The sequence below is a fragment of the Protomyctophum bolini genome (genome assembly GCF_963924005.1).
Source record: "Protomyctophum bolini genome assembly, chromosome: 11".
Classification (NCBI taxonomy): Eukaryota; Metazoa; Chordata; class Actinopteri; order Myctophiformes; family Myctophidae; genus Protomyctophum; species Protomyctophum bolini.
Window position 1 is genome coordinate 13669921 of NC_137872.1, and position 27819 is coordinate 13697739.

At 40.1% G+C, this 27819-nt stretch overlaps 2 protein-coding genes across 9 annotated transcripts in view; one reads left to right on the forward strand and one right to left on the reverse strand.

Annotated features, from left to right (window-relative positions):
• Positions 1-133: 133 nt before the first annotated feature.
• The window catches only part of LOC308323678 (large ribosomal subunit protein uL30-like), a 192497-nt gene continuing 164811 nt past the window's right edge, over positions 134-27819 (forward strand). The window contains exons 1-28 of one of the 8 annotated variants that reach the window (XM_080775454.1): positions 134-254; positions 747-803; positions 985-1057; positions 1222-1290; positions 1672-1765; positions 1945-2023; positions 2200-2251; positions 3089-3301; positions 4029-4081; positions 4266-4332; positions 4492-4563; positions 4739-4825; positions 4999-5062; positions 5452-5545; positions 5727-5809; positions 5985-6065; positions 6239-6302; positions 6683-6776; positions 6958-7040; positions 7213-7264; positions 7621-7673; positions 8057-8145; positions 8316-8374; positions 8731-8783; positions 8959-9030; positions 9220-9276; positions 9492-9522; positions 9682-9911. In XM_080775454.1, coding sequence (XP_080631580.1) covers positions 2018-2023; positions 2200-2251; positions 3089-3291 — 261 coding nt within the window. In that variant the 5' untranslated portion in view covers positions 134-254; positions 747-803; positions 985-1057; ... (1 more) ...; positions 1672-1765; positions 1945-2017 and the 3' untranslated portion in view covers positions 3292-3301; positions 4029-4081; positions 4266-4332; ... (16 more) ...; positions 9492-9522; positions 9682-9911. Of the gene's footprint in view, positions 255-746; positions 804-984; positions 1058-1221; positions 1291-1671; positions 1766-1944; positions 2024-2199; positions 2252-3088; positions 3302-4028; positions 4082-4265; positions 4333-4491; positions 4564-4738; positions 4826-4998; positions 5063-5451; positions 5546-5726; positions 5810-5984; positions 6066-6238; positions 6303-6682; positions 6777-6957; positions 7041-7212; positions 7265-7620; positions 7674-8056; positions 8146-8315; positions 8375-8730; positions 8784-8958; positions 9031-9219; positions 9277-9491; positions 9523-9681; positions 9912-27819 lie in introns of those variants that run through there. The other 7 variants (XM_080775452.1, XM_080775453.1, XM_080775457.1 and 4 more) reach the window with 7 other exon arrangements.
• On the reverse strand, positions 10772-23449 carry fbf1 (Fas binding factor 1). The gene is made up of 25 exons (XM_080775719.1): positions 23053-23449; positions 22672-22702; positions 22533-22577; positions 22346-22385; positions 22188-22254; positions 21704-21754; positions 21165-21276; positions 20589-20669; positions 20015-20158; positions 19778-19925; positions 19410-19676; positions 18535-19003; positions 18340-18456; positions 17408-17508; positions 16852-17058; positions 16004-16111; positions 14875-15014; positions 14046-14164; positions 13087-13209; positions 12475-12660; positions 12198-12374; positions 11774-11911; positions 11602-11695; positions 11325-11449; positions 10772-11245 (listed from the first exon to the last, which is right to left on the reverse strand). The coding sequence occupies exons 1-25, from the start codon at positions 23053-23055 to the stop codon at positions 11162-11164; spliced, it is 3177 nt and encodes a 1058-aa protein (XP_080631845.1). The 5' UTR covers positions 23056-23449; the 3' UTR covers positions 10772-11161.

Here is a 27819-nt window from a genome sequence, read left to right on the forward strand (position 1 = left end):
TGTGTGTGTGTGTGTGTGAGTGAGAGACACAGAGAGAGAGAGTACTCTGTACTCGATCATTGGTCCGCAAAGTCACGCGAGAATTTATGCATATAAAAACGCTTCCGCGATAACAGACACATTCTTTCTGTATCCAGTCGTCTGGCTGGAAGATGACTGCAACGCAAGGCACAATGTGTCACTATGCTCTATCCAGTCCACGTCGAAACACGGACTGTAATTTTACTGCATCTCTCACCAAGTGGAATAATAACGTGAGTAGTAAGTAGTAGACTAGTACATCACAATGTGATGGCCACACTACATGCGAGATTGTATGCGTGCGAGTGCCTACCATGACTCGAGCTAATGCTATTAGCTGATGCTAAACACGTGTGGTGCCTGCGCTCTATCACCATGAGGTCTTATCACTTGGAATCAGAATGTGGTTAATAATTTTACCATTCGAAATTATCTCGTAACGTTACTAGGTTTCATATCGAGTTGAACTAACTTAATTTCCCTGGACATCTCTAAGTTATGTTTACATTCTAATTTAACTAACTTTGCAGTGTCATGACTCATGGGTGTAGTGTGGCTAAGCAGTAAGTACACTTTATAGCCATGACTTGGAAGGAATACTAATAGTATATGTAACGTTATGAATATGTCAGTAATATACTTATTCATAACTTATATCCTGGGTACAAAGTTTGCTTGGTTAATCGTTAGATGTTTAAAAAATGCCATTTCACCATATTTTTCAGGCCTACATGGAGACTCTTGGACGAATCCACCTCCACGTCTGAAATGGGCTGCAGAAGGTGAGGTTTTAAGCAGCATTACAAAAATTACCATGAGCGTTTATACTCTAGTCAATGATGAGTTGTTATCCCTGTCTGAAAAAAATATGTAGAAGATACATGTAGACTGATGACTAGTGTGACTAGCTCCAGATCTGCATCGTAAAATTAGCTATTATTTAATGAAGTGTGGTCCATACAGGATGCTGAAGTGAGAACTTGGAATTGTAATAGACTACCTACAGAATCGGCTACTGTCTAAAAGACATGTTAAGGTATGTCTTTTTTTTATTAAATAAATTGTGAAACATAATTAAATTGATCACATGACTAGTCAAATTAATACATTGTAATAAATCAAAGGGTCTGGATATCTTCAATGCTTCATGTATGCAGCCCGTTTTGGATCTTGCTCAGACTACTTGTGAATGTTCTACAGATCTTCCCACTGTCATGGTAACGACATGTAATGCTGAGGGAAGTGGATGGACTCTGCTTACCAATGGAGGTAAATATAATTTGAGTCTCTGGATGTATCTGATGCAGTCAATGATGAGTTGTTATCCCTGTCTGCAGAATTACCAATGTGTTTTTTTTTATTATAATGAAAGCAAAGCTAGTAATGATAGTGAGTTGTGTCTGGTCTATGATGAGAAATCATGCACCACGCTGAAAATGTGATGTATAACTTAACCATTGTATCTGAGACCTCCCAGTACACACAGTTTTTGAGATTTTTACGTGAAACCTTAAAACGTGTGCTTGTGACCATCTTTAATATCTTTATTTCTCTGAAATAGACTTGATTCATCTGAGCGCTTTAAATTTAGGAGCACATGGAAGAAGGAAATCCCTCAATAATGAAATGTTTTTTGCTTTTCAATCTCAGGTACACGTCGAGTGTCTAGTTGTATGTAAGGCCACAGTCCTGTCATATTTAAAGCTACACTGATATGGTTGATGGACTCTGCTTACCAATGGAGGTAAATAATATTTGAGTCTCTGGATGTATATGATGCCTGAAGAGTCAATGATGATTTGTTTCCCTATTAGCCTGAAGAATTTGTGTAGAAGATACATATAGCATCTGATGACTAGTGTGACTAGCTCCAGATCTGCACCGTAAAATAAGCTATTATTTAATGACGTGTGGTCCATACAGGATGCTGAAGACTACAGACAGACCTTCCCACCATGATGTGTAATGCTGAGGGTAGTGGACGGACTGCTTACTGATGGCGGTAAGGATTATCGGAGTCTCTGGATTTATCTGATGCCTGAAAAGTCAATGATGAGTCATTATATCTATCTGAAGAAGAATGTCGATACCCCCCGCTGAACTGATGGCGTTGCTACTACCTGTAGCCTGGTGTCTTTTGGTTGCATAGAACCATCTAATCCGATGTTTCATTAACAGGTCAACACTTCCCATCCTACTCTACAGAATGACATGGACAGGAGTTATTCAGGTATTTGCCACTCGCTGGTTCTTCAGTTTTCCATGGTTCCAATGATGACTGGCTGCATGGGAAGTGCTCAAGATTATGCAGATGGGGATTCTTATCTGAGAAAAGCCTTCATATTTGGCACATATTTGGATGAGGGTTTTCTTCTTAGAAAATAAACTAATATTCTACAGGTTTGGGTGCATGTTTAAAATAGTTTAACCTATTTTCCCTGAACTTCACTAAATTATGTTTACAATCTAATTGATTTACTATCTGACATACCATTCATTGTGATTGACTGCTGAGTGGTTAATGATGATACATTTCTTTCCCCGTCATATCGACTATGGTGAGAGAACTAAAACGAAAAGCCAATTTTGTCTGAAACCACATCTCAGTAAAGCATTTTATAGTATATATTTAGTCTGCAGTGCCAGATTCGTTAGGTTTGCCAAAGCATAGCAATAATACAAGTGGGCAAGTAGTCTAAAGTCAACATAGTATGACATTGACAACGTGGTAGTTTGCATTGTCCTAAGACTGTTTAAGGCTATAAAGCACTTAACACAGGTTTATCAGGTGTAAGGGCTTTGTGTGCATACAAATGTACAGGACGATTATATCGCTCAATCTGGAGCTTCAAACTGGTTTAAACTAATGTTGACTTTTGTAAATGGTAAGATCTTCCTTTGAAGAGGAAGGTGTAACTTGTTTTAGAGCTCCATGAGAGACTTACTTTATTTAATGGCAAAAATTGCAACGTTTGGGCATATTCCTTTACAAGTAATTAAATAATTATTTTTGCACAAACTGTCATTCTATCACTTGATTACATTTCATTTTTTGTGACCTCTGCAGGTAAATGCGGCATGATCTGCATTGAGGATCTCATCCATCAGATCTACAGTCGGAAAGAACTTCAGTACACCAACAACTTCCTGTGGCCTTTCATGCTGTCATCTCCCTGTGGTGGTATGAACAAGAAGACCACACACTTTGTGGAGGGCGGAGATGCTGGCAACGAGGAGGACCAGATCATCAGAATCAGGAGGCTGAACTAAAATGTCAATGGTGAGAAGAAAAGTATAATGCAGGAAAACCACTTTAATACATGGATCTTAAGGCCACTGATCTATGATTAGTGACATCTATCATGCAAGTGAGCGGTGAATATTTTCTAGAATTGTTGACGTTTGCTCAAACCAGTAGTATAGGGTTGGAAGTGGCTTCTTGGATGTGGTTAATGATGATCCATTTCTTTCCCCGTCTTATCGACCATGCTGAGTAACTGAAAAATAAGCCAATTTTGTCTGAAACCACATCTTTGCCATTTTGTCTCAAATCTGCTGTAAGGGTAGGCCTAATGGACCTTTTCACAGCCAACATTTTGATTGCTAAATGCAATTACAGGTACAGAAAAATGTTAATCTTAATTGTGGGTGATTTTATTTGTCTGTGTCCATGCTTGTACACAATGCCTAAATGAAACGCCCATTATTAATGTGATTTCCCCTTAAGTAGTTGCCTATCTGTCAAAATGTTAGAAACCAGGTTACCTGGCTTTTATAATCACTGTTGATGGCTGATGGTGTTTTCTACCAGTACCTCTGGCTGTGGCCCTTTTTTGCAGTGTCATGGGTGGCCAAGCAGTAAGCACACTTTATAGCCATGACTTGGAAGGAATACAAATGTGTTATCTATCGGTATACTTAATCATAATTTATCCTGGTTACAACGTGAGTTTGCTTGGTTGATCATTAGGTGCATGTTTTAAAGGTGCCATTTCACAATTTTTCAGGCCTACATGGAGACTCTTGGACGAATCCACCTGTCTGAAATGGGCTGCAGAAGGTGAGGTTTTAAGCAGCATTACAAAAATAACCATGAGTGTTTATACTCTACTAGTCAATGATGAGTTGTTATCCCTGTCTGAAAAAATTGTGTAGAAGATACATGTAGACTGATGACTAGTGTGACTAGCTCCAGATCTGCATCGTAAAATGAGCTATTATTTAATGAAGTGTGGTCCATACAGGATGCTGAAGTGAAAAATTGGAATTGTAATTATAGAATCGCCTACTGTCTCAAAGACAAATGTGAAGGTATGTCTTTTTTTTATTAAAGAAATTGTGAAACATGATTAAATTGATCACAACTAGTAAAATTAATACATTATATTAAATCCAATGGTTTGGATAGCTTCATACTGTATATGCAACCTGTTTTGGATATTGCTCATACTACTTGTGAATGTTCTACAGATCTTCCCACTGTCATGGTAACTTAGACGTGTAATGCTGAGGGGAGTGGATGGACTCTGCTTACCAATGGAGGTAAATGTATATTTGTCTCTGGATGTATCTGATGCCTGAAGAGTCAATGATGATTTGTTATCCCTGTCTGAAAAAATTGTGTAGAAGATACATATAGCATCTGATGACTAGTGTGACTAGCTCCAGATCTGCACCGTAAAATGAGCTATTATTTAATGAAGTGTGGTCCATACAGGATGCTGAAGACTACAGACAGACCTTCCCACCATGACGTGGATGTGTAATGCTGAGGGTAGTGGACGGACTCCGCTTACTGATGGCGGTAAGGATTATCTGAGTCTCTGGATGTATCTGATGCCTGAAGAGTCAATGATGAGTCATTATATTTTATCTGAAGAACAATGTCGATACCCCCCGCTGAACTGATGGCTTTGCTATTGCAGCCTGGTGTCTAATGGTTGTGTAGAACCATCTAATCAAATGTGTCGTTAACAGGTCAACACTTCCTACTCTACTGACATGAGGACTCGAACAAATCTACACGTCATGAGGGCTGGAGGTGAGGTTTTAAGCATTACAAGAACCATGCTTTATACTTCAGTCAATGATGAATTTGTGTTACTGAAAGCCTTTCCTGTACCTCATACGTTTTGTAATGAAAGCAAAGCTAGTAATGATGGTGAGTTGTGTCTGGTCTATGATGATAACTCATGCACCACGCTGAAAATGTGATGTATAACTTAACCATTGTATCTGAGACCTCCCAGTACACACAGTTTTTGCAATTTTTACATGAAACTTAAAACATGTGCATGTGACCATCAGTGTATTAAATTATCTTTATAGTTCTATGAAATAGACTTGCTTCGTCTGAGCGCTTTAAAGTTAGGAGCACATGGAAGAAGGAAATCCCTCAATAATGAAATGTTTTTTGCTTTTCAATCTCAGGTACACGTCGAGTGTCTAGTTGTATGTAAGACCACAGTCCTGTCATATTTAAAGCTACAGTGATATGGGTGATGGACTCTGCTTACCAATAGAGGTAAATATTATCTGAGTCTCTGGATGTATCTGATGCCTGAATAGTCAATGATGATTTGTTTTCCCTATTAGTCCGAATAATTTGTGTAGAAGATACATATACCATCTGATGACTAGTGTGACTAGTTCCAGATCTAGGTCCGTAAAATGAGCTACTATTGAATGAAGTGTGATCCATACAGGATGCTGAAGACGACAGACCTTCCCACCATGACGTGGATGTGTAATGCTGAGGGTAGTGGACGGACTCTGCTTACCGATGGAGGTAAATGTATATTTGTCTCTGGATGTATCTGATGCCTGAAGAGTCAATGATGATTTGTTATCCCTGTCTGAAAAAATTGTGTAGAAGATACATATAGCATCTGATGACTAGTGTGACTAGCTCCAGATCTGCACCGTAAAATGAGCTATTATTTAATGAAGTGTGGTCCATACAGGATGCTGAAGACTACAGACAGACCTTCCCACCATGATGTGTAATGCTGAGGGTAGTGGACGGACTCCGCTTACTGATGGCGGTAAGGATTATCTGAGTCTTTGGATGTATCTGATGCCTGAAAAGTCAATGATGAGTCATTATATTTTATCTAAAGAACAATGTCGATACCCCCCGCTGAACTGATGGCTTTGCTACTGCAGCCTGGTGTCTAATGGTTGTGTAGAACCATCTAATCAAATGTGTCGTTAACAGGTCAACACTTCCTACTCTACTGACATGAGGACTCTAACAAATCTACACGTCATGAGGGCTGGAGGTGAGGTTTTAAGCATTACAAGAACCATGCTTTATACTTCAGTCAATGATGAATTTGTGTTACTGAAAGCCTTTCCTGTACCTCATACGTTTTGTAATGAAAGCAAAGCTAGTAATGATGGTGAGTTGTGTCTGGTCTATGATGATAACTCATGCACCACGCTGAAAATGTGATGTATAACTTAACCATTGTATCTGAGACCTCCCAGTACACAAAGTTTTTACATGAAACCTAAAACATGTGCATGTGACCATCAGTGTATTAAATTATCTTTATAGTTCTATGAAATAGACTTGCTTCGTCTGAGCGCTTTAAAGTTAGGAGCACATGGAAGAAGGAAATCCCTCAATAATGAAATGTTTTTTGCTTTTCAATCTCAGGTACACGTCGAGTGTCTAGTTGTATGTAAGACCACAGTCCTGTCATATTTAAAGCTACAGTGATATGGGTGATGGACTCTGCTTACCAATAGAGGTAAATATTATCTGAGTCTCTGGATGTATCTGATGCCTGAATAGTCAATGATGATTTGTTTTCCCTATTAGTCCGAATAATTTGTGTAGAAGATACATATACCATCTGATGACTAGTGTGACTAGTTCCAGATCTAGGTCCGTAAAATGAGCTACTATTGAATGAAGTGTGATCCATACAGGATGCTGAAGACGACAGACCTTCCCACCATGACGTGGATGTGTAATGCTGAGGGTAGTGGACGGACTCTGCTTACCGATGGCGGTAAGGATTATCTGAGTCTCTGGATGTATCTGATGCCTGAAAAGTCAATGATGAGTCATTATATCTATCTGAAGAAGAATGTCGATACCCCCCGCTGAACTGATGGCTTTGCTACTGCAGCCTGGTACCTAATGTTTGTGTAGAACCATCTAATCAAATGTGTCGTTAACAGGTCAACACTTCCTACTCTATGGAATGAAATGGGCTGAAGGAGTTATTCACAGGTACAGTATTTACCTCAGTTTTCAGTAGTTTCAATGATGCTATTTTTCAACAACTAAATTATAACATAATGTTTAAAAGGGGGTTTCTGCCTAAAATGGATCAAGGCCACTGATCTTGCTCAAACGAGTAGTATAGGGTTGGCAGTGGCTTCTTGGATGTGGTTAATGATGATCCATTTCTTTCCCCGTCTTATCGACCATGCTGAGTAACTGAAAAATAAGCCAATTTTGTCTGAAACCACATCTTTGCCATTTTGTCTCAAATTGTCTTTGCCACTGAATCTGGTTTTCTTAAACCAATAATTACAGGAGTCGTTTTACGTTAAAATAAATGTGCCAATATGCATTTGTTTCAGGCCTCCATGACATGAGGACTCTTTAACAAATCTACACGTCATGAGGGCTGGAGGTGAGGTTTTAAGCATTACAAGAACCATGCTTTATACTTCAGTCAATGATGAATTTGTGTTACTGAAAGCCTTTCCTGTACCTCATACGTTTTGTAATTAAAGCAAAGCTAGTAATGATGGTGAGTTGTGTCTGGTCTATGATGATAACTCATGCACCACGCTGAAAATGTGATGTATAACTTAACCATTGTATCTGAGACCTCCCAGTACACACAGTTTTTGAGATTTTTACGTGACCCTTAAAATGTGTGACCAGTGTATTAAAATATCGTTATAGTTCTATGAAATAGACATGATTCGTCTGAGTGCTTTAAAGTTAGGAGCACATGGAAGAAGGAAATCCCTCCTCAATAATGAAATGTTTTTTGCTTTTCAATCTCAGGTACACGTCGAGTGTTGTATGTAGGGCCACAGTCCTGTCCTATTTAAAGCTACACTGATATGGGTGATGGACTCTGCTTACCAATGGAGGTAAATATTATTTGAGTCTCTGGATGTATCTGATGCCTGAAGTCAATGATGAGTCATTATATCTATCTGAAGAACAATGTCGATACCCCCCGCTGAACTGATGGCTTTGCTACTACAGCCTGGTGTCTAATGGTTGTGTAGAACCATCTAATCAAATGTGTCGTTAACAGGTCAACACTTCCTAGTTCCTACTCTATGGAATGAAATGGGCTGAAGGAGTTATTCACAGGTACAGTATTTACCTCAGTTTTCAGTAGTTTCAATGATGCTATTTTTCAACAACTAAATTATAACATAATGTTTAAAAGGGGGTTTCTGCCTAAAATGGGTCAAGGCCACTGATCTTGCTCAAACGAGTAGTATAGGGTTGGCAGTGGCTTCTTGGATGTGGTTAATGATGATCCATTTCTTTCCCCGTCTTATCGACCATGCTGAGTAACTGAAAAATAAGCCAATTTTGTCTGAAACCACATCGTTGCCATTTTGTCTCAAATTGTCTTTGCCACTGAATCTGGTTTTCTTAAACCAATAATTACAGGAGTCGTTTTACGTTAAAATAAATGTGCCAATATGCATTTGTTTCAGGCCTCCATGACATGAGGACTCTTTAACAAATCTACACGTGATGAGGGCTGGAGGTGAGGTTTTAAGCATTACAAGAACCATGCTTTATACTCAAGTCAATGATGAGTTTGTTATCCCTGTCTGAAGAATTTGTGTGGAAGTTAATGGTACCTGATGACTTTGGTGTGACTAGATCCTGAATCTACATTGAAAAATGATCAAATATTTAATGAAGTGTGTTCCTAACAGGATGCCATTGCTGAAGACTACAGAATCGACTAAAGGCAGAGAGTGGAGTTGATGGACTGCTTACGGATGGAGGTAAAGTTTATCTGTTGAGTCTCTGGATGTAGCTGATGCCTGAGAAGCCGATGAGGAGTAATTATATCTGTCTGAAGAAGAATGTCGATAACCCCCGCTGAACTGAAGGCTTTGCTACAACCTGAGATCTATCTGGTGTCTTTTGGTTGCGTGGAACATCTAATCAAATGTGGTGTTTACTGTTTACAGGTCAACGCTTCCCATCCTACTCTACAGAATGACATGGACAGAAGGAATTATTCAGAGGTATTTGACACTCAATTTTTCAGTTTTCCGTGGTTGCAATGATGAAATGTGAAGTGCTGTTTTAAGATTATGCTGCTGGAGAAGTCAATGATGAGTCATTATATCCATCTGAAGAAGAATGTCGATACCCCCGCTGAACTGATGGCTTTGCTACTACAGCCTGATATCTGTCTAATGGTTGTGTAGAACCATCTAATCAAATGTGTTTTTAACAGGTTCTTTATGGGCTGAAGGAGTTATTCACAGGTACAGTATTTATCACTCAATGGCTGTTTTCAGTAGTTTCAATGATGAAATGCCGTCTTATGCAATAACTGCCAATGGAGAAATGCTATCCTTGTGTTTGGCACTCAACCTGGCCTTTTTCTTTTTTGGACTAAACTATCAGTATATTTTCTTTTGCAGGTGTGACTGCACAAGTTTGAGAAGAGCAGATGACTGGATGTGGCAAGCGATGGCATTTGTGCTTTTCTTTTGTACCTCAAATTGCTTTCTTCACCGTCGGTGTTATAGTTAACATGTAATAGACCTGTAACACTAAACGTGGGGGATTTCCACCCGACAATTGTTTTTGTGATTTTCATTATGTTGCTGATGTCTGAGGTGTGTTGAAATATTAAAGGGTAGTAACTCAAGTTGCCATGTATTGTTGTTCTTTAATACATTTTGATCGTTTACAGAATATCGGGTGAAATATAGGCCTACTCTGGTTTAGTGTTCTAGGCTTTTTAAATTCATCCTTGTTGAGAGGGTGTGCTTATAGCCTGTCTCAATGCCTGGGACCTCCTATGCCATGTACATATTTTTGATGGAATTTATTATGTTGGGTAAAACATGTTATTGTAAGTAGGTTACTGATTGCAACTTAACTGATTTTCCATAATTCACCTGAATTTCTTTTTCTAAAATGGTTGCAAGCCTGTAAATCTAAAGTGGCTAAGGGTAGGCCTGCCACAATCTGAGTCATTTTAATATTTATTTTATTAAAATGGTTTACCTTGAAAGTAAATTAATTGGCCTGTTTAGCCCCTGGACAGTTCTGATGGTTACTGGTTTTGTTAGTCTGCCCAGTGTTTTACATTTGTATGACAATCGAGCTTGATCAGGACAGCCCTATAGGCCAGAAGGCAAAGCTATATTTTTTTCAGCTAGACTTGAAGTGATGGCAAATAATGAAGCGTGTTATGAAGTTACTTTGTCAAATGGGTTAATTTGACGCTAGTGACCTCTCCTGGCAAAGTGCAAGACTGCATTTAATGTAGAAGGCCATTTGGATGCTTTCAATAGACTGAAAGAGTTTCTGATTCAGGAAACATCGGTTTATCTAATTTGCAAAAAGAGAAAATGGTGTTTGAAAAGGTCAGGGTGATTGCATGTGGAACACTCAAATTACAAATTTACGATGGTCATATTTCAATTGAAATGAAGCAGGTTATATAAAGATTCAAACCCTTTTGTTTGTTACTGTAACAAAATGTGTTTAATCATCATAGGCAAGTTTAATACTTTGTATTGCACAGATTCCATGCATCGTTGAAAGTTAAAGCATTGTGGCGGCAATCTGTACCAGTTGCTGCTTCGGACATGGCAGTGGTTCTATGTAAAGGTACAGGTACAGTAGTGTTGGACGGGAGGAATAGTACGAAGGCTCTAGTCTATGTCTACCTGGTGGGGTCTCCTCACTGGCAGGTGAGTCAGTAGGCTAACGGCAGTGATTACAGAAATGTGTGTGGGGAAGAAAAAAAATTATTGGCCACTCTTAATACATAAATAAAAATATCTCTTCAAAAATGTTTTCAAATTATTGGACAGTTATGGTATATACAAATTAATTACACTTTGATTTCATGTTCAAGTAAAATGGGTTATAGTGGAGATCCTTTAGTCATGCTGTGTGGAAATCTGAACTGTAAGATGTGCTCTTAAGCGTGTCCAAGAAGAACTGTTCGTCCTGCAGGTAGTCACGGTCCTACAGAAAGAAACGGCGTTAGGACATATATTATGAAGTAAAGATGTTTGAATGTTTTTCTGTAAGCTCAAATAGTCACCTTCTCTGCAGTGTGCCTGAGCAGAGCCAGTCTAGCCTGAAACTCCGGGGATCCAGGGATGGAGTTGGTGTTGGGATCATTCACAGTAGATGTCAGCAGAGGATTTGGCAGCACTAGACTGAAGTCTGGTGATACAAATAAAGTATTGGCTACTTGCCTGATATACAAACCCACAGGCTATTTCATAGTTCAAATTTGAAAATAAGTAGCAATTCAGGGGTCTGGAAATGGGCACTTTGAGACCCCTGGAAGCAGAGTTGCTATGAATTTCCTTCACCTGTGAACAAGGGTGGAATTGGTTGTGGCAGTGAGGTGAGAGGAACAGTCTGTCTCAACTTTTCCCTCCGGATATCAGTCATCCTTAATCGCTCCTGCAAAAAGAAACAGGATGCTAGTACTACAGTGCAAAATGGATCCAGTGTATCAATTATATAACATACAATACAGACCTGATGAAGTTGCTGCTCCTGTTGCCTCAGCCTCTCGATTTGGGTGTGGATACTTTTAAGCCTGGCCTGGTGTTCAGTCTCCACACGCCTTGCCTCCTGCAAGGCCTGCTCACCCTCCTCATACTTTTCTGCAGCTAGCTACAAACACAAATAATGTGTTTAGCGATAACACTGGTCTACTGTATCTAAAAAGCGTTATTTATAGTCTGATTTATCGGTGGTGAGGTGACCTCTGCAACTACAACATGACGTCACCCCAGCCCTTCTCTCTGTTTTTACTCACCACCGCTCCACGTTATTACAGCTCCGGTGGTCACCTCCCCACCAAAAATCCAGACTATGAATAGGCCTTATAAGTGCAGGAATATGACATTCCTAGATATACACAATTCATTTCCTAACTCATTACATGTTGGGGTTTTACCTTGCTGAAGGCCTCCACCTCATGTGCACGTGTCTTGAGTCTCAGAGCTGTACCGCTTAATCTCTCTTTCTCTCTCTCCAGTTCCTCCCTCTGTTTGTCCAGGGTCTCTCGCTCCCGCAACGCAGCCTCCTCTTTCGGTTTGAGCTCAATGGCACGAAGTCTCAGGTCTGCTTGTTCCTGGAGGAAGAGAGTGACCGTTAATGATTGCAGCATTTGAGGCAGTGGTATAAAACCATTCTGCTGAATTGGCTCGGGTTACTTCTGCAGCGAAACAGACCTGTGCCAAGCTGATAATGTTGCCCTCTCTGTGGGCGTCTCTCTCCATGGCCCTGCTGGCCTCCCGCTCAACTCTCTCCAGCCTCTGCTTCTCCTGGGCATGGAAGTGACTCCACTCGGTGGTCAGCTTCCTCCTCTCCTCTGCGCAGTGCTGCATCACTGACTGCTGTTCCTCCAGCAATGCACTCTGACGGATGGAAGTGAAATGAGGGTAAATTGATGAGTGCAAACGCTTAGACATGTATGTATTGTGTTCATACAGACATTTACAAAAGCAAAAATGTTGCATCACATAACCCTTTCGCTTGACCATGTCTGCACGTTCAGTCGAAAATGTGCTATTTTCCAATGTTGAAAGGGTCATTGTGACAAGTAAACAATGTAAAGGCATTAGCGACTACTGACTACTGTCTGTAGTCCTCCATAACCACTTTCAACTTGGCATCCCCATTTTGGGAATGTCATTACAGGTCATACATTGTTACAAATAGCAAATATACAAGCTGACAACACGTCATGATGTGATGCATTGTGAGATTGTAGATTTGATAGCTATTTTTGAAAACCTTTGACAATTTAAAAACATTTTGTCAGCAAGGTTTAAGAGGTTAACCTTAGCTCGTTCCAGCTCCTCCCGTTCCATGTTTATGTGCGAAGTCATGGAACGCTTCTCCTCTTCCAGGCCTCTAAGTGCAGACTCCGCCTTGGCTTGCTCTGATGTGACCCTCCAGCGTTCCTGAAAAACAAATATGTAAGGTTCAGTGATTGTGTGTGCGCACGCACGCACATGCGTACATGTGAATGTGCCTGTATGTGGTCTACATCTTTTATTTCATTAAAGTAAATGTGTTAGTACTGGTATATAATGCAGTGGTTCCCAAAGTGGGGTCCGGGGACCCCCAGGGGTACCTGAGGGAGTTCCAGGGGGGACCCATCTATTTTGTTCATGTTCATAAAGTGCTAAAGTGTTTAAAGCAGTGGTTCCCAAACTTTTTCATGTCAAGGACCCCCAAATTGACACTACTTAGCCCGTGGACCCCCATTTGAAAAGATATGCCAGGGACCCCCATAAGAGAAGACGTACACATTTAGACGTCTACATTTAGACGTACACATTTAGACGTCTACATTTAGACGTCTACATTTATGATGAAAAATGATGAAAAACGGCGTGCCATAGTATGCCGTACGATATGGGCTATAGCCCACGGTCCAAAATGATGAGAAACAAGGCTAACTTTTTTTTTCAAAATTTCAAAAAACATGGGCTATAACCCATCGTTTTTTTCATTTTTTCAAATCCTCAAAAATGATGAAAAACGGCGTGCCATAGTGTGCCGTACTATAATGTATTGCTAACTGACACAAACTATAATGACGTATTGTGGTTCTGATTGGATGTTATTCACCTTTTCTTGACATTTGGTTCAGGTAGAAAAAGCACAGGTAAACAATGCTAAAAGAAAGGCAAAACCATGTGAGGAGTTGTTTTAAAGATGGACACCCATTACAGCGCCTTCTACCACAACAGGATTACTTAGACTTTTCATTAACTTCTTCTCAGAACCTGACCTTCTCCAGTTGCCGCTGCTGCTCTGCCAGTTGAGTGTCCATCCTGGCTATGAGCTCTTTGAGTCGGGATCTCTCCTCCACCATGGCTCTTTGCTGCTGGTCAAGGCGGTCCTGCATTACTAAAAACACACATCGAGACATATACAGTTTGGAATTTCAGTCGGGACACTCAAAATATTTAAATTAATATAAAATGAGCAATGCACATATTTGGTTTGGCAATGAATGGATTCTTCTGATTCTTGGTTTCAGTATAAAACACCAGTGTTTTATACTGTTTGTGGGCAACAGGTGAAAGCCAATGAAGGGAACTTAAAAGGGGGAGACGTGAAAATGTTGGGAATTTGAAGACCACAGGCATGCGGTATTCTGGAACAGTTGGATGGGCTTAAGTGCATACCAGGAGGCCAATAAGGAGGGAGTTGACATGACCGAGGCTCATGTTCATTTAAGCATTTAGCAGACTCTCACATGAATGACATTGACCAGTAAGTGGTAGAGTAAATAGTGTGCTAACTGCTCACAACATCTAGTTGTATTTGTCTTGTGCTGGTGAAATTGGGTTGGTTCAGGGAGCCAATTGTGCACGCTGCCTTCCCGGCCCGGTGTTGACTTGTTCTGCCAGTGGTGTGATCCTATTGTGTATGTCCATTGTCCAATACAACTTTCTTTTCTTTTTTAAAGATTCGTTTTTTTAGCTTTTCTGCCTTTACTGACCAGAGAAGTGGAGAGAAGGTGAGAGACATGCAGCAAAGGTTGTCAAACCTCAAACACACGACACGCTGTCCATTACAACTGTGTGTGTGTGTGTGTGTGTGTGTGCGCGCACCTCGAAGTTGCTCGTCCCTCTGCCGTGCACCCTGCTCCAGGCCTTGGGCAGTGTGCTCGTGAGTGCTCTCCACTCGAGAAGATATGTGCCCCAATCGCTGGGAGAACTGCTCCATCTGCTCTATCACCACCACCAGAGACCTGATGCCAAAGTGCATGTAGTATGTAGCAATGTTACACAAATCTCATAATCAACATAATTGCAGTCACAATAGAATCTCTATTATATACAAAATTAATAACTTTTATATATGAATAAAACTTTAACATAAGCAAACAAACATATACAAACAATATAACCCCATATGAAATTAATACAAGCCAGGCAAATGTCTTAAAAGGATAAACATAACTTGCTAGTCTGTAATTTTATTTGGAATGACTGATATTAAAGCATGCAGTGTAATAGGAAGAGTAATGCATTAGCAGCTCGTTGAGTTGGGGTTGTGTAACCCAGGTTTATAATTGTATCTCTGTATTTATTTGTACAGTATGGTCACGGTACCATCTGCATCAGTACACATGCATTTGTATGGTCATGGTACCGTCTGCATCAGTTCACAGCTCATCACACCGATCACTCACTCAGTCACACCAGTTTAGAATCAGCAATCATCACCACACCCTAGTATAAAGCACAGCACTTTTGTCTCAGTCAGTGAGGTGCATGTCACTGCCTGTGGCAGGTCTGTAGCCCTTCTTCTACAAACATTTTTTACCATTTTACTCTTCATTACAAAGCATTATATTAATGCTTTTATATTAATGGTTTTAGACCTCCAAATACACACTGGTGAACAGAACTGATGAGCTGGATGAGCTGTAGAACTTGAACTGAATTGGTGAGTTTATTGTTTGAAATGTTTGAAGTGTTTTGTTGGATTTTGGTTATTTTCATTTGATGTTTGAAACTTAAAGGATTATTTGATTTTACATTTGGACAGAAAATAATTGATTAGAAGATATAACAGGATTCACCCATGCCATGTACATGGTTAAATTAGGTTATAGGTGCCTGCTTTGTATGCATGCATAGCGTGATTATGGTGACTTTGGCGCCCCCATCTGTTTTCATCCACGTACTGATATTTCAATAAAGCCTCTCTAAAAGCCTGGACTTAACCTCTAACCTGGTCTGTGATGTTGCACTGGTGACTGCATCAATCTCCTCATCCTTCAACCTCTTCAGTCTCTGAACTTGCTCTGCATAGTCCTTCTTCATCTCCAAGATGGACTTCCTGTCAGACAAACAAGGAGAATAATACAAATACAACACAAATTAAGTCCATGTTCACAAAATGTATTTATGGTTTACATACACTGTAGTATTGACTTTCTGAAGCATTAAACTGAATTTATATAGCAACCATATGGCACATTCATTGACTGACAGAAAATTAATCAAATAAAATGGTAATCGAATTGACGGTTCAATGTAAATATTTCTAATATTTGCTATTTACAACTACACCAATATGTAGTTGGTGTCTTTGTTCAATATTACAGAGAGACAGACACACGCATACGCACAACCGCTTAAACTTTCTAAATGTTTCAAAAACAGTTGGATTCCTTTTTGTAGGTCAGCTATTTGTTGCTACTTTTGCGTGACACACAGAAGTAGGGCATGCATTCATTTACTGGGGAAAAAAACTAAGTTGAATATGAAGATACAAGGTTTCTGGCCTACAGTGACCATATGGTTGGTTCACTAACTGTCTGAGCCACTAGGCACCCCAGCATCAAACCATTTTCAAATGTCTAGATTCAGATAACGTGTAAGAGCATTCACCATCTTTTTGTAATTTATTATTATTTCACTGTCACATTATGGTCTACTCTAAATTAATTGTGCAGCTGAACCAAATAAACAAAACATTATCAACAGCTTACATGATTATGAAAATAATCTTTAGTTGCAGCCCTAAAAGAAGAGTGTATGTCAGTAAAATGGACAGTACAGTTGTCCGCAATGTACCTCTGTAGGTCCCTGAGTCTCTCCACCTCACAGTCTCTGTCCTGTTGAGCCTGGGCCAGTCTGCGCTGGTGCTGAGCCTGCAGCTCCGAGCGCTCCTGCTCGGACAGCTGTGTGACCATGGCCAGGCGTTCCATTAGGTCCTCACACTCCTGGTGCGCCAGCTCCTCCCGCTGGGCAGCCTTTTCCTCGAGCAGCTTTGCGCGAGCCCTTGAAACACAGAGAAATATTTATGCTTCAAGCTTGTATGCAATGCGAGCCAGCATGGGGGACATTTGCATAATTATTATATATGTTAAGAATGTTCATGAAGTACCCGCGTGTGTTTTTTCTGCATGTGGGCGAACACGCATGCATAGAAACACACACAAACTGTGTGGTTTGACTAGAACCAGTAATTAAGTATTGTTAAACACGGCACTTATGATTTAAAAAATAGGCAGTCTATAAGCTCACAATGCGTAGTACCGGTAATTGGCTATTTTGAACATTTTGAACGGGGCATAAATGGTTAAGCGTTAAGTTCTAATCTAAACCGAGTCCAGCAGTGAACTCATACTTATGCGCGTTCTCCATGAGTTCCGTGTCCTGTTTGTGTCTCTTCTGAACGCTTTCCAGCAGCATCTGGCTCTGTTCTCGCTCCAGCTGTAGCGTTTTCACCTGGACAAGATAAACAACAGATGTACATGATGTCCCTAGTGAGGCTAGCATCTGATACAACAGTACATGACATTTTCAGAGGAAAAAAGAGGTCCACTCAGTTGAGGTCGAGGACTGCACAATAAACACATTCTATGTCAGTGTCTTTGTGACGAATATTCCCAATAGACAAGATTAAAGCAAATCTCACAACTGAAATATTGTATGCCCATTGCAAGTCCTAATGTGCGTAATTTGTGTGTAACGCGCACACACTAGTGCTATTTCCTAAACAATTAGCAAAATATGTACTATTATTATTACTATATTATTAATGTTGTTCCTGCTGTTCTACATACTGCAAACCAGGTGAAGAGCTCACAATCCGAGACCATTAGGATTTTATGGAACAGTGACAACAGTGTGTGAAGCTGAAGCATGACCAAAAGCTTCACTTGTCTGTTGTGCAAAAGTGAACAAAAAGCAGGTTCAAAAAATCTCGGACAGAGAACAATAGTGTGTTGCCTATAGCAACCACAATAATAACAACTGACAGGCTATTTTCAATGGTCAAAACAGTGGGTTGTGCACAACCAGTTTGTTGCTGGTGCTTGAAACTGAATGTCAGTTTAAAAGAATACAAGTCTGCACAACAGCATTGCTCCTCAGTGTTTTGTTTACTTAAACAGAAATTGCCGATTTTCACTGTGCAACATGCTCCCATAGACATTCGTGGTGACTGAGAACTTTAATCCATGAAAGATTCATCACTAATGAAAATTATTGAGATTGCTATGAATAATGGACAGGCATTGAAGCATGTTTGCTGTCCCGGTCTGGCCATGTACACACCTGTCCCTCCAGCTGGATGATGCGAGCCTGCACATCTCCAGATTGCTGCTCCTTCTCCTTTCGTCTCTGCAGGTAGTCTCTGTCCACAGCGCCCCCTAGGGATGACGACTGCAGCAACTTTGGTGGAAAGAAGAAATAAGTCAAGAATTGAACAACATCGAATGGATGCTCTCATTTTGAGAATGTCATTTCTACCTCTTCACTGAGGCTCGGGGAGTCTTCCTGCTTTGGCTGTCGGACCTCTGAGCTTGAGGCCACAACAGCCTTCTTCCTGCTCATCCGTGCTCTGGTTAGCCAGTCATCTTCAACCTCTTGGTCGTCTGTCTTCTGACCCATGGGAACCTCCGGCTGGCTGGGTTTGGAGGCGTTGGGTTCAGCTGCGGTTGCTACTGCCATTTTCACTGCTGCTGTGGTGCAAATACCAGACACGGAAGCTACCCGTTCTTCGAAAGGAGAGGATGGCGGTTTTGGCAACTCCAGTACGTTCTTTGGCTCTTTGACGTCTTCCTCTGGATATTTAAAGTCATCATCGTCGCTTGCTTTGAGACTGAGCCAGTCAGCTGCAGAGCGTGGATGGGTTGGGGTAGGGTTGGTGGCCGATGCAGGGGTGGAAGGTTTGGGGTTCTTCTCTGGAGCAGAGACACTGACATCTTCTGTGGAGAACCTGAGAGAATCATTACATGTTGTGAACCTTTCACTCAAAACACACACATACACTGTTCACTTGTTATTATACAATGAGGAGGTAAGATGTGCTCTACTTAAATATCTGCAATCTCACTTACCGGCCACTTTATTATTAGGAATGCAATTTCTAATCAGTCAGTTATCTTTCTTCCCCATTCATGATGCGTGCATGCCTAAATGAGAGTTGATGCGATGTAATTGGCAGTACAACTTTACATAAATGTGCAGCTGGACAGGCAGACCTAATATAGTGGCCGGTGAGTGTATGTATGTGTGTGTGTGTGTGTATGTATATATATATATATATATATATATATATATATATATATATATATATATATATATATATATATAAAGACCTGAAGCTTGACTTCACAACCAACCTGACAGACTGCCTGCGCGAGCGGCGTCCCTCTGGAGTGGATCCCAAAGTGGGTTGATAGGAACCAAATGTGAGGTCGTCTTCTACAAATGGCTCTGTAGGTTTTCCATCAGCTTTAGTATTGGAGGTTCTCTCCTGCTCCTTCTTCTCCAGAGGCTGAGGCAATTCTTTTCTCTCTGCCGTGGGTGGCCGGTCAAGGTGGCGAGGAGACGTCCCACGTTCCAGAATCTCATCAAGCCTGGTGCGAGCTCTCTGCACGCGCTCACCACTATAGACAGACATGAGGAATTATTATCTCTCTCATGTTATTGTTCCCAATGGCTGTCTAATGGTGGTTTTATCCATCCATCCAATGAAATTAAATGTTACCTTTCCCGGATGGGCCTAGGACTAGGTGCAGCCTCCTCCTTTTTGGGACCGTCTTTTGTGTGGTCAAACCCCAGTTGACTCATTATGTCATCGTCGTCAAACGTAAGCTCCTCTCGTTTCTTTGCCGTGTTCGCCGGAGGTCCAGGAGCTACAATGCGGACATAATGTTATGTCAGAGGCTACGTTTCAGCACCGAAGATGGTTCCTCTTGAAATACACCAAATATACAGGACCCACCTATTTCCTCATTCTTTATGGTAGGGGATAATGAAGGAGATAATATGGATTTCTCAAGTGGAGTCTTCTGCATTCTGATTTTAGGTTCAGTCTTGGTTTCATCCGGTAGGTCAGCAAGCGGGTCAACCAAGGGGTCATCTAGTTCTGTGTACAGGTCAGGAACTTAAGTATGTTATGATAATCTGTTTGCCTGCGTCCACAGGCTGGCAGATAATTTAAATCTTTAATTGTGCCCACCATTACTTTTCTTATAGCCTGATAATAAATAACTTTCAAAACTGATATTTACGTGTTTTCCGGTAATCATTATGCTAGTTCTGGTAAAACATACAGTATGTAAATATAGTCTAACTCTAAAAGTAAGTAAGTACCATGTGAAAATATTGGGCTCAGCACAAGTTATCTGAACCGAAACAGACATCTTGTAATATCTTACATTTTATCCAGCACAACGACAAACATTCACATTTTGCTGTAGATGTAATATTTACAGCACTACTTTTATTACTAAAATGTAATTCGATACATTTTCTGTTGAGAGTTGAATTGCTCATTACAGCCCCAGTTCACTCACCGTTAAAGGTGAACTTCTTGTAGCCCCGTGCTGGTGATGTGGCCACAGAACTCGGCTTGTTCTCTTTCAATGTGGTTTCATCTGGGTGAAGGGAAACACAGCTCAGTTTTTTAACTGTTACTAAGAAAAACAGCCAGCCCTGGTATGGATGAGCTCAATAGCTTCAAGACATGGAGATCTCTAGTCAACTTAACTTCCGTGAAGTTGACTTGAATCTGTCATACTGGAACACATAAAAGTTCCCAAACTATTCTGTACACCTTTCTAGCCACTTGGTAGTTTGCATTGTAGATAGAATATGTATAGAACAACAGAATATTGAAAATTCAACATTTAGCAACATTTGCTTTTGGCTATTTTCCGTGCAGAGATTTGGTGTAGGGGGAAATAATGAGCGGACCTGCTACAGAGCCCTATAGGGGACAACTAATTATGCCGGGTCTAAGTGGTTAAAGAGTAGAGGCACAACACAGCTCAGAGTCACTGGAAAATAGTTACGCTATTATGGTAAAAAAATTGGGTCTGGTAGAACATAGTATTGCAGAGTGAAACTTGTTCCTCTGGGTTTGAACTTACTGTCAAATTTGGGCAGATCAATTTTAGGTCCACCATTCCCTAGGGACTTTGCAGGGGCTGAACTAGGCTTTTTCTTTGGGCCAAACAAATCAGCATCCATCTCATCCAGGTCCTGCACAAAGACAAACACATCAGTGCATGTGGGTGAACATGTGTAGGCCACTGAAGAGCAGTTAGTCCTATCACAAATATTACATCATCGCAATTATTTGGGATAATCTGATCCATCTGTACAAATTAAATAAATAAAAAACAGTAGCAGTAGCTGATCTAGAAGTTCACAACTTGTTGCGAGGCAGCGTATTGTGAGATTACAAAATAATTTAATGCATAGTTTGTTTTGCCCATAGAACATTATTCATTTTGATGATTGGTTCCGATCATTGTCAGTCATTCGTCTGTTCTGTCCAATATTTGTTTATAAAGCCTAAATGGTAAACAAAGATATTGTTTCTATTTATTTGTTCCAATGTTCAATGCCAATGATAATCGCAATCATTTGTCCGACAATTAATAGTCACCTAAAGTTTCATGATTACCTTTAGGGTCTTCAGTATATCATTTGGATCTGCCTCCGAGACATCAGAGTCCTGGCAGGAAAATGTGAGAATGAAGCAGAAATTGTCATTATGCATAATGTGTACAGTATAATACATATTTCTTGTTGAAGTCCTGTGTTTTTCATTGAATTGGACATGAACACAAATCAAGACTCAATAAGAATTCAACCTGAAACATAGTAGGGGTGCAACAGCTAACTTAATCGAATAAAAAATAAATTGATAATTGTTCATTGAATAAAATAATCAATTAATAGCTGATCCCTATTATAGGCAAACCATTTCTAAAATGCATGATTAGCTCTGCAACAAATAACACACTTCTCGATTATTCGATTAATTATAAAAAACTATTTCATAGAATAATCGCTAAAAAAATAAGCAATAGTTGCTTGCAGGCCTAAAATACAGCTCTGAGGTCCACACTTTCCTAATGGAAAGAAGAACCCATTCCCAGTGTTACCTCAAAATCGCCAGTATCCCTTGCTGCTTCCTCGGCTAATTCACTGAAGAAGTTGACAGATGACCTCCTAGAGAACGAAATACCTTTCAAGTCAGACTGGGACAGTAATGGCAATTGGTTGTGCACAATACTGTGGTACTTTATTTTCTTTTACTTACTGGTTTATTGGTCCTCTACGGGTTGGATTTTCCCTCGATTCTGATTAATGAATAATTGAAAGAAGATGGCATATAGTAATCCATGACATAGATAGATGTAGTGTAGTATGACAACACTGACAAACATGGTATTTCTAAGACATACTGGTAAGTCAATAACTGAATATGCAGCACTGTGTTTACTTACTACTATCCACAATCAGGTCATCAAATAAAAGGTCATCTTCTGAACCTGGGGGACACATGGTCATATATATATTATATTTTCTGTGCTGTGGTCACATGATTATCTTCATGTGAAGGTATAAATTAACACTCAAACTTACCCTTGAAGGGTTTGCTGTTCTGCTTTGAAGCCTGCAAATAATGTGAAAAAAGGAAAAGAATATTGAGGATATCGACAAATATGCAGTCATCCACAGTTTGATTGATTGAAGTATTTATTAACAGTTTGCAGAATTGCAGTACATTTCAAGCACAACTCGATACAAAAACTGTTAACTGTGAGTGGACGACATCCATAAAGCAACACAGGAGGGTTTACAAGATCATCCACCATTTTCAATTAATCATAAGTTAAGAATAAAGTACAGCAAACGGATGTAAAACTCTAATATAATAATAATGCCAATTAAACGGATCATGATAAAAAAAATACACATCAAAGAGACATTAGCTGTTTAATAAAGTATGACTTGACGATTTACCATGCTGAATCTCTGCTGCAAGCATTCAAATCAGATTCAGCGTCCCCCGTCCCCTTGGTAACCGCACTCCTGCGGCCATAGGGCGTCCAGATTCCTTATTATGACGTTAGTCTCGTTTCCGAGTAGATTGGGCGATCAGTGTCATCTTCTGGTGTTTTATCCATTGATGGGTTTTAACACAAGTCTTAAAACCGGCTTTAAATTAATGCTAGCTAACGGTGGCTGTTACATTAAACCTCACACTGCACAGTTGTTACGTCCAATAGTTTGTGATAAATTATAAGCGCCCGCGGTAAGTTTCAGGTTGATGTTTACCACCTCCTTATTCCACGCTAATTACACAAGTTTGTGTAATTAGCGTGATTTGGCCTCGGACGTACAATAGATTCACGCATTTGGCGCAAGCCTCACGTCGACCGTGGTGTTCCTTGTTCCTTGTTTACAATTTTCTGTTGCATTCTGGGTCACGTAGTTCTAAGAATCTGGGCAGACCGGATTACCAGACTTCACTCGAGACCTTTGCTTGAGAATTCCACATTTCCACTCTCACAGCACAGACAAGTTAGGCTATTTAAATGTATTTTTTTTTTAACTGCTCGTTTATTATTTATTTTTCAAAAACAATGTTGAGACTTGAGTTATTGGTCATTTGTTTTCAAACCCGCCACAGGGTGGCATCTCAGTTTGCTTATTTCTTTCATGAATAGAGTTTATCCTAGACAAGAGTCTAGGCTAGGGTAGTCCTAAACAAGACATATCACAGCTCCGCTTCTCCTTCAATTCATCCCCCTCTTCAGGACCACTTAACAGGCTTTGCAGACGTTTTAGTCTTTAGAGTCAGACCTAGCTCTAGCTGCAGAGTGGTAGAGCCTCTAAACTGCAACATTTAGAGAGTTTATTTGAGACGTTTAGTCGTTTTAACAACCCTAATTTCTAGAGGCCCTGTTCACTCCTTTGATATTGAAGATGGGGGTTCTGAGGGCTCAGGGCCCTATATTCGTTCTTTGCAGGACAGAGTCTTCACCCAAAAAGCACAGATAATTCTGGCAGAGGTTTGTGGGAAAGACACAGAAAGAGAATGTTGGCAAAGCAATAAACAATATTTTTTAATCATCTGGCATCTGCTTAATAATATGGCATCGAATGAAGCCAGTGAGACAGCTCACCAGATGTGTATCTTCGGAGATGAAGAGGGATTACTCAGGTCTCACTTTATTCCCGTGAGAAAGGGAGAAATGGGAAGGTATATGCATAGAAATCAATCATGTAAGGAAATAATTGGCAATCAGTGCATATATCACCTGGATTCAGATAAAGTAAACCAACCTGCCATGAATAAAAACAAATCCACAGAAATCCTAGCTAAGTGAGTTTCTCTGTTTATCCTGCACTTCATGACCACTCAACAGGCTTTGCAGACTTTTCAGAGCAATGCTGCGAGCGCTGGAGTGGAGAGGCTTCTGACCAGAACAACTTAGAATTGATTTGAGACATTAGTCAATTAAACAATGTCAAAATTTTTAGAAGCATTTTTGATATTTGAGAAACTAGGGAATCTAAAACAGGTAGGCCTGTTCATGTAAAACATATTATATCATGATTCATGAAACAGTGGGGATGAGAATGGCAGTTTTTTTCCATGTTAAAACATCTGGCCTTTTAAGCAAATAAAGTCAATGATGTAAATTAAGAATAATAATAATAATAATGCATTTATGACCCCTAACTCCACAACTCATACATACACCCACAAGCCAATGTTACAATGTCCAGTGCAAACAACCCATGTCTAGTTTCCTATAGGTCAGCTTTTACTCAGCTTTAGCACAGTCTGGTGTAGCTACTAGCTATAGGGTATCTAGATACACTCTGTTGAATGAACCATACTCTAAATAGCACCCTTATATTGAAAGTAAAGCTGCTGTGGGCAACCTTTGAGAAACAAGGAAAAACCAAATTCCTCTTGGTTCGAGACGGAGGCAAGACTGAGTAAAACTGCAGGCGACGCAGAGACGGAACCGATGCGGCTGGATTTGAGTACTACGTCACTAAATAACTAAATAACACACATGTAACACAATTATTCACCGCCTGATCTTAATACGATTATGTTTTGTGTAATGCTGTGCAGTACTACACTCTCTGCCCCACAGATATTCTTTAGCAGATCCATTTGTCTTTTACTTATGTTGTAATATTGTGAGCCTGTGACTGCTGAATGGTGATCTGATTTCATTGAAGGCTTTGCCCATGGTCATTTTGTCCTTAATGAGTTTCCCAAACAACCCTCTGAATATGAAGAAGATCACAGTGGTCAATATAGTGTATATTATAGTCTATAATATATAGACTATATAACAACAATGGACACAGAACACTGTCATCCTTTTATGTATTTATTCAGACGGGGAATGTGAAAGGAGCAAGGACACAGGAGAAATATAATAAGTATTTATTAACAGTTTGCACAACTCGGCACAACTCGATACAAAAACTGAGACGTACAAATATACACTTCTATTTATCCAAAGAACAGATTTCATCATAAAGGAGGTCAAAAGGGAAAAGAAACATATACAGTCAGGGTAAAAAAGGGTGGGTGGGGGGGGGATTCAGATTTTACGGGGCCAGTTTCAAATTGCCTAAACTAGGTAGGGCTACAGTAAAGGTTTGTGCTTTGATTGATTGAAATATTTATTAACAGTTTGCAGAATTACAGTACATTTCAAGCACAAACTCAATACAAAGACTGTTAACTGTGAGTGGACGACCCAATTAAGCATTACACTTGCTTACAAGAGGGTCCACCATGTTCAATTCATCAAAACATTTAGAGACGTACAAATAGACACTTCTATATAGCTAAAGAACAGAGCAGGAATTCATCATGGATAGAAAAGAAACCAGCTGCACCTGCCAGGTTTTTTGTGTCAACTCTGGTAAGAAAGTAGTATCTAAAGCCAGCTACTGTATCTCTTCTACAGTCTTTCAATGTTCGGCAGAAGAAAATTGTGGGAGCCAATTAACACGCCCCTCTCTCTCTCTCTCTCTCTCTCTCTCTCTCTCTCTCTCTCTCTCTCTCTCTCTCTCTCTCTCTCTCTCTGTGTCTAGGGCCAACATTAAGCTGTTAACTCATCAGACATTTTGACTGCATCGTGACTGTTTATATTTATTGAGGGAGAACAAATTGGCTAAGAATGCAAGCCAATCAGTTAACTGCACCATAAACAATGAATCATTATCACTTTCAACCTGGCATCCCTATTTTGGACATGCCAATATAGACAAATATTTTCAATGTTTTTATAAATAAGGAAAATAGTCAATATAGCCTACAAGCTTACAACACGATGTGGTGCGATTCATTGTGACCATGCAGTTCGGCAATTGTTTGCTTACAACAAAGTCTATATAGGTCTTAAGATGCAACAGATATTACTTATTCTCTGTGCATTCCAGCAAAGGACCTGTTCAGGAGCCATGGCACACTCGATATGTAATGCATTACTTCACATAATATCAGGCACCGTGGCACAGTTGGTAGCACTGTCGCCTCAGGCCTCACAGCTAGAAGGTCCTGGGTTCAAATTCAATTCCTGCTGTGGGCATGTTCTCTCCTCCGTGCCATCAGTGCTCATACACGTGGGGTTGGCAAAAGGGCCTTTCTGTGTGGAGTTTGCATGTTCTCCCTGTGTCCCCTAGGAAGGGTAGATACCCTCACAACAACATGCAGTAACCCTGGTCTCTATAGGCTACTGCCTTCCCCTGGCCACCTGATGGAGGGGAAAGGAACTGGTTGGAATAATGTGTTCCTTCCGCGCTACGTCCAACCAGGGAAATCCCCCCCTGTCAGGTGAAAAGAAGCGGCTTGGACTCCTCATGCATTAAGGGAAACATGAGGTCAGCCCGTTGCTCTCCCCAGGTTGGCAGAGGAGTATAGCGCCCCTGATTACATTAGATAATTGACACACAAAAATGGGTTACAAAAATCACTGTCTTAATGTTCCTATTGTAAACTCAAAACATAATAGACAGTCATACACATTCTCTGCATATACTGTACTTAGTTTGCCTTTCGTCCCTACATGTGGGACAAGAAAGACTTAAGCCACTATGTGAGATTAAAGAAACAAACAACCATACCCAATACTATTTGATTTTTTTCTTTTTTGAAAGCATCCATCAGATATGAATCTTTACACAGCCTTGAAAAAAATTAACTAGACTATAGTGAACCAAAAATAATTGGGGCTGCTTAATTGGTAGGCACAAATCAATTTATTTTAAACCCTCATATTAAGCCCTTAAGGGATTTCTATGATTAACAACAAAATACTGTATAAAGGTAATGCGTTTATCAATAAGCAGTGCTGGAAAGTGTTTCAGTGGTTCATCTTTGTATCTAATATGCCTCCACTGGATTGCTCTTTTGTTGTGACTACTAGAACTGGACAAATAAGGCCCTCTAGTCTGGACATTCATGTGCATTCTTGTTCACAGAGTCTCTGGTTACTTGGAACTAAGGATGCTTGCAGGGGTCTGCTCTGCCGGAAAGACACACAAAGAGAACACAAACATGAGGTAAGGGGGATTCATTTAAAGTTGGCAAAGCAATAAACCATAATTTCTTAATCATCTGGCATCTGTTGTATTTCTCAATCGCTTGAAAGCATTTCCTGTAATTCTAACCTCAGTCTCAAAAGCTGTGAGTGTAATCCCCAAAATAGTTATATCGTAAAAATAAAAATAGTAAAATGATAACCACAT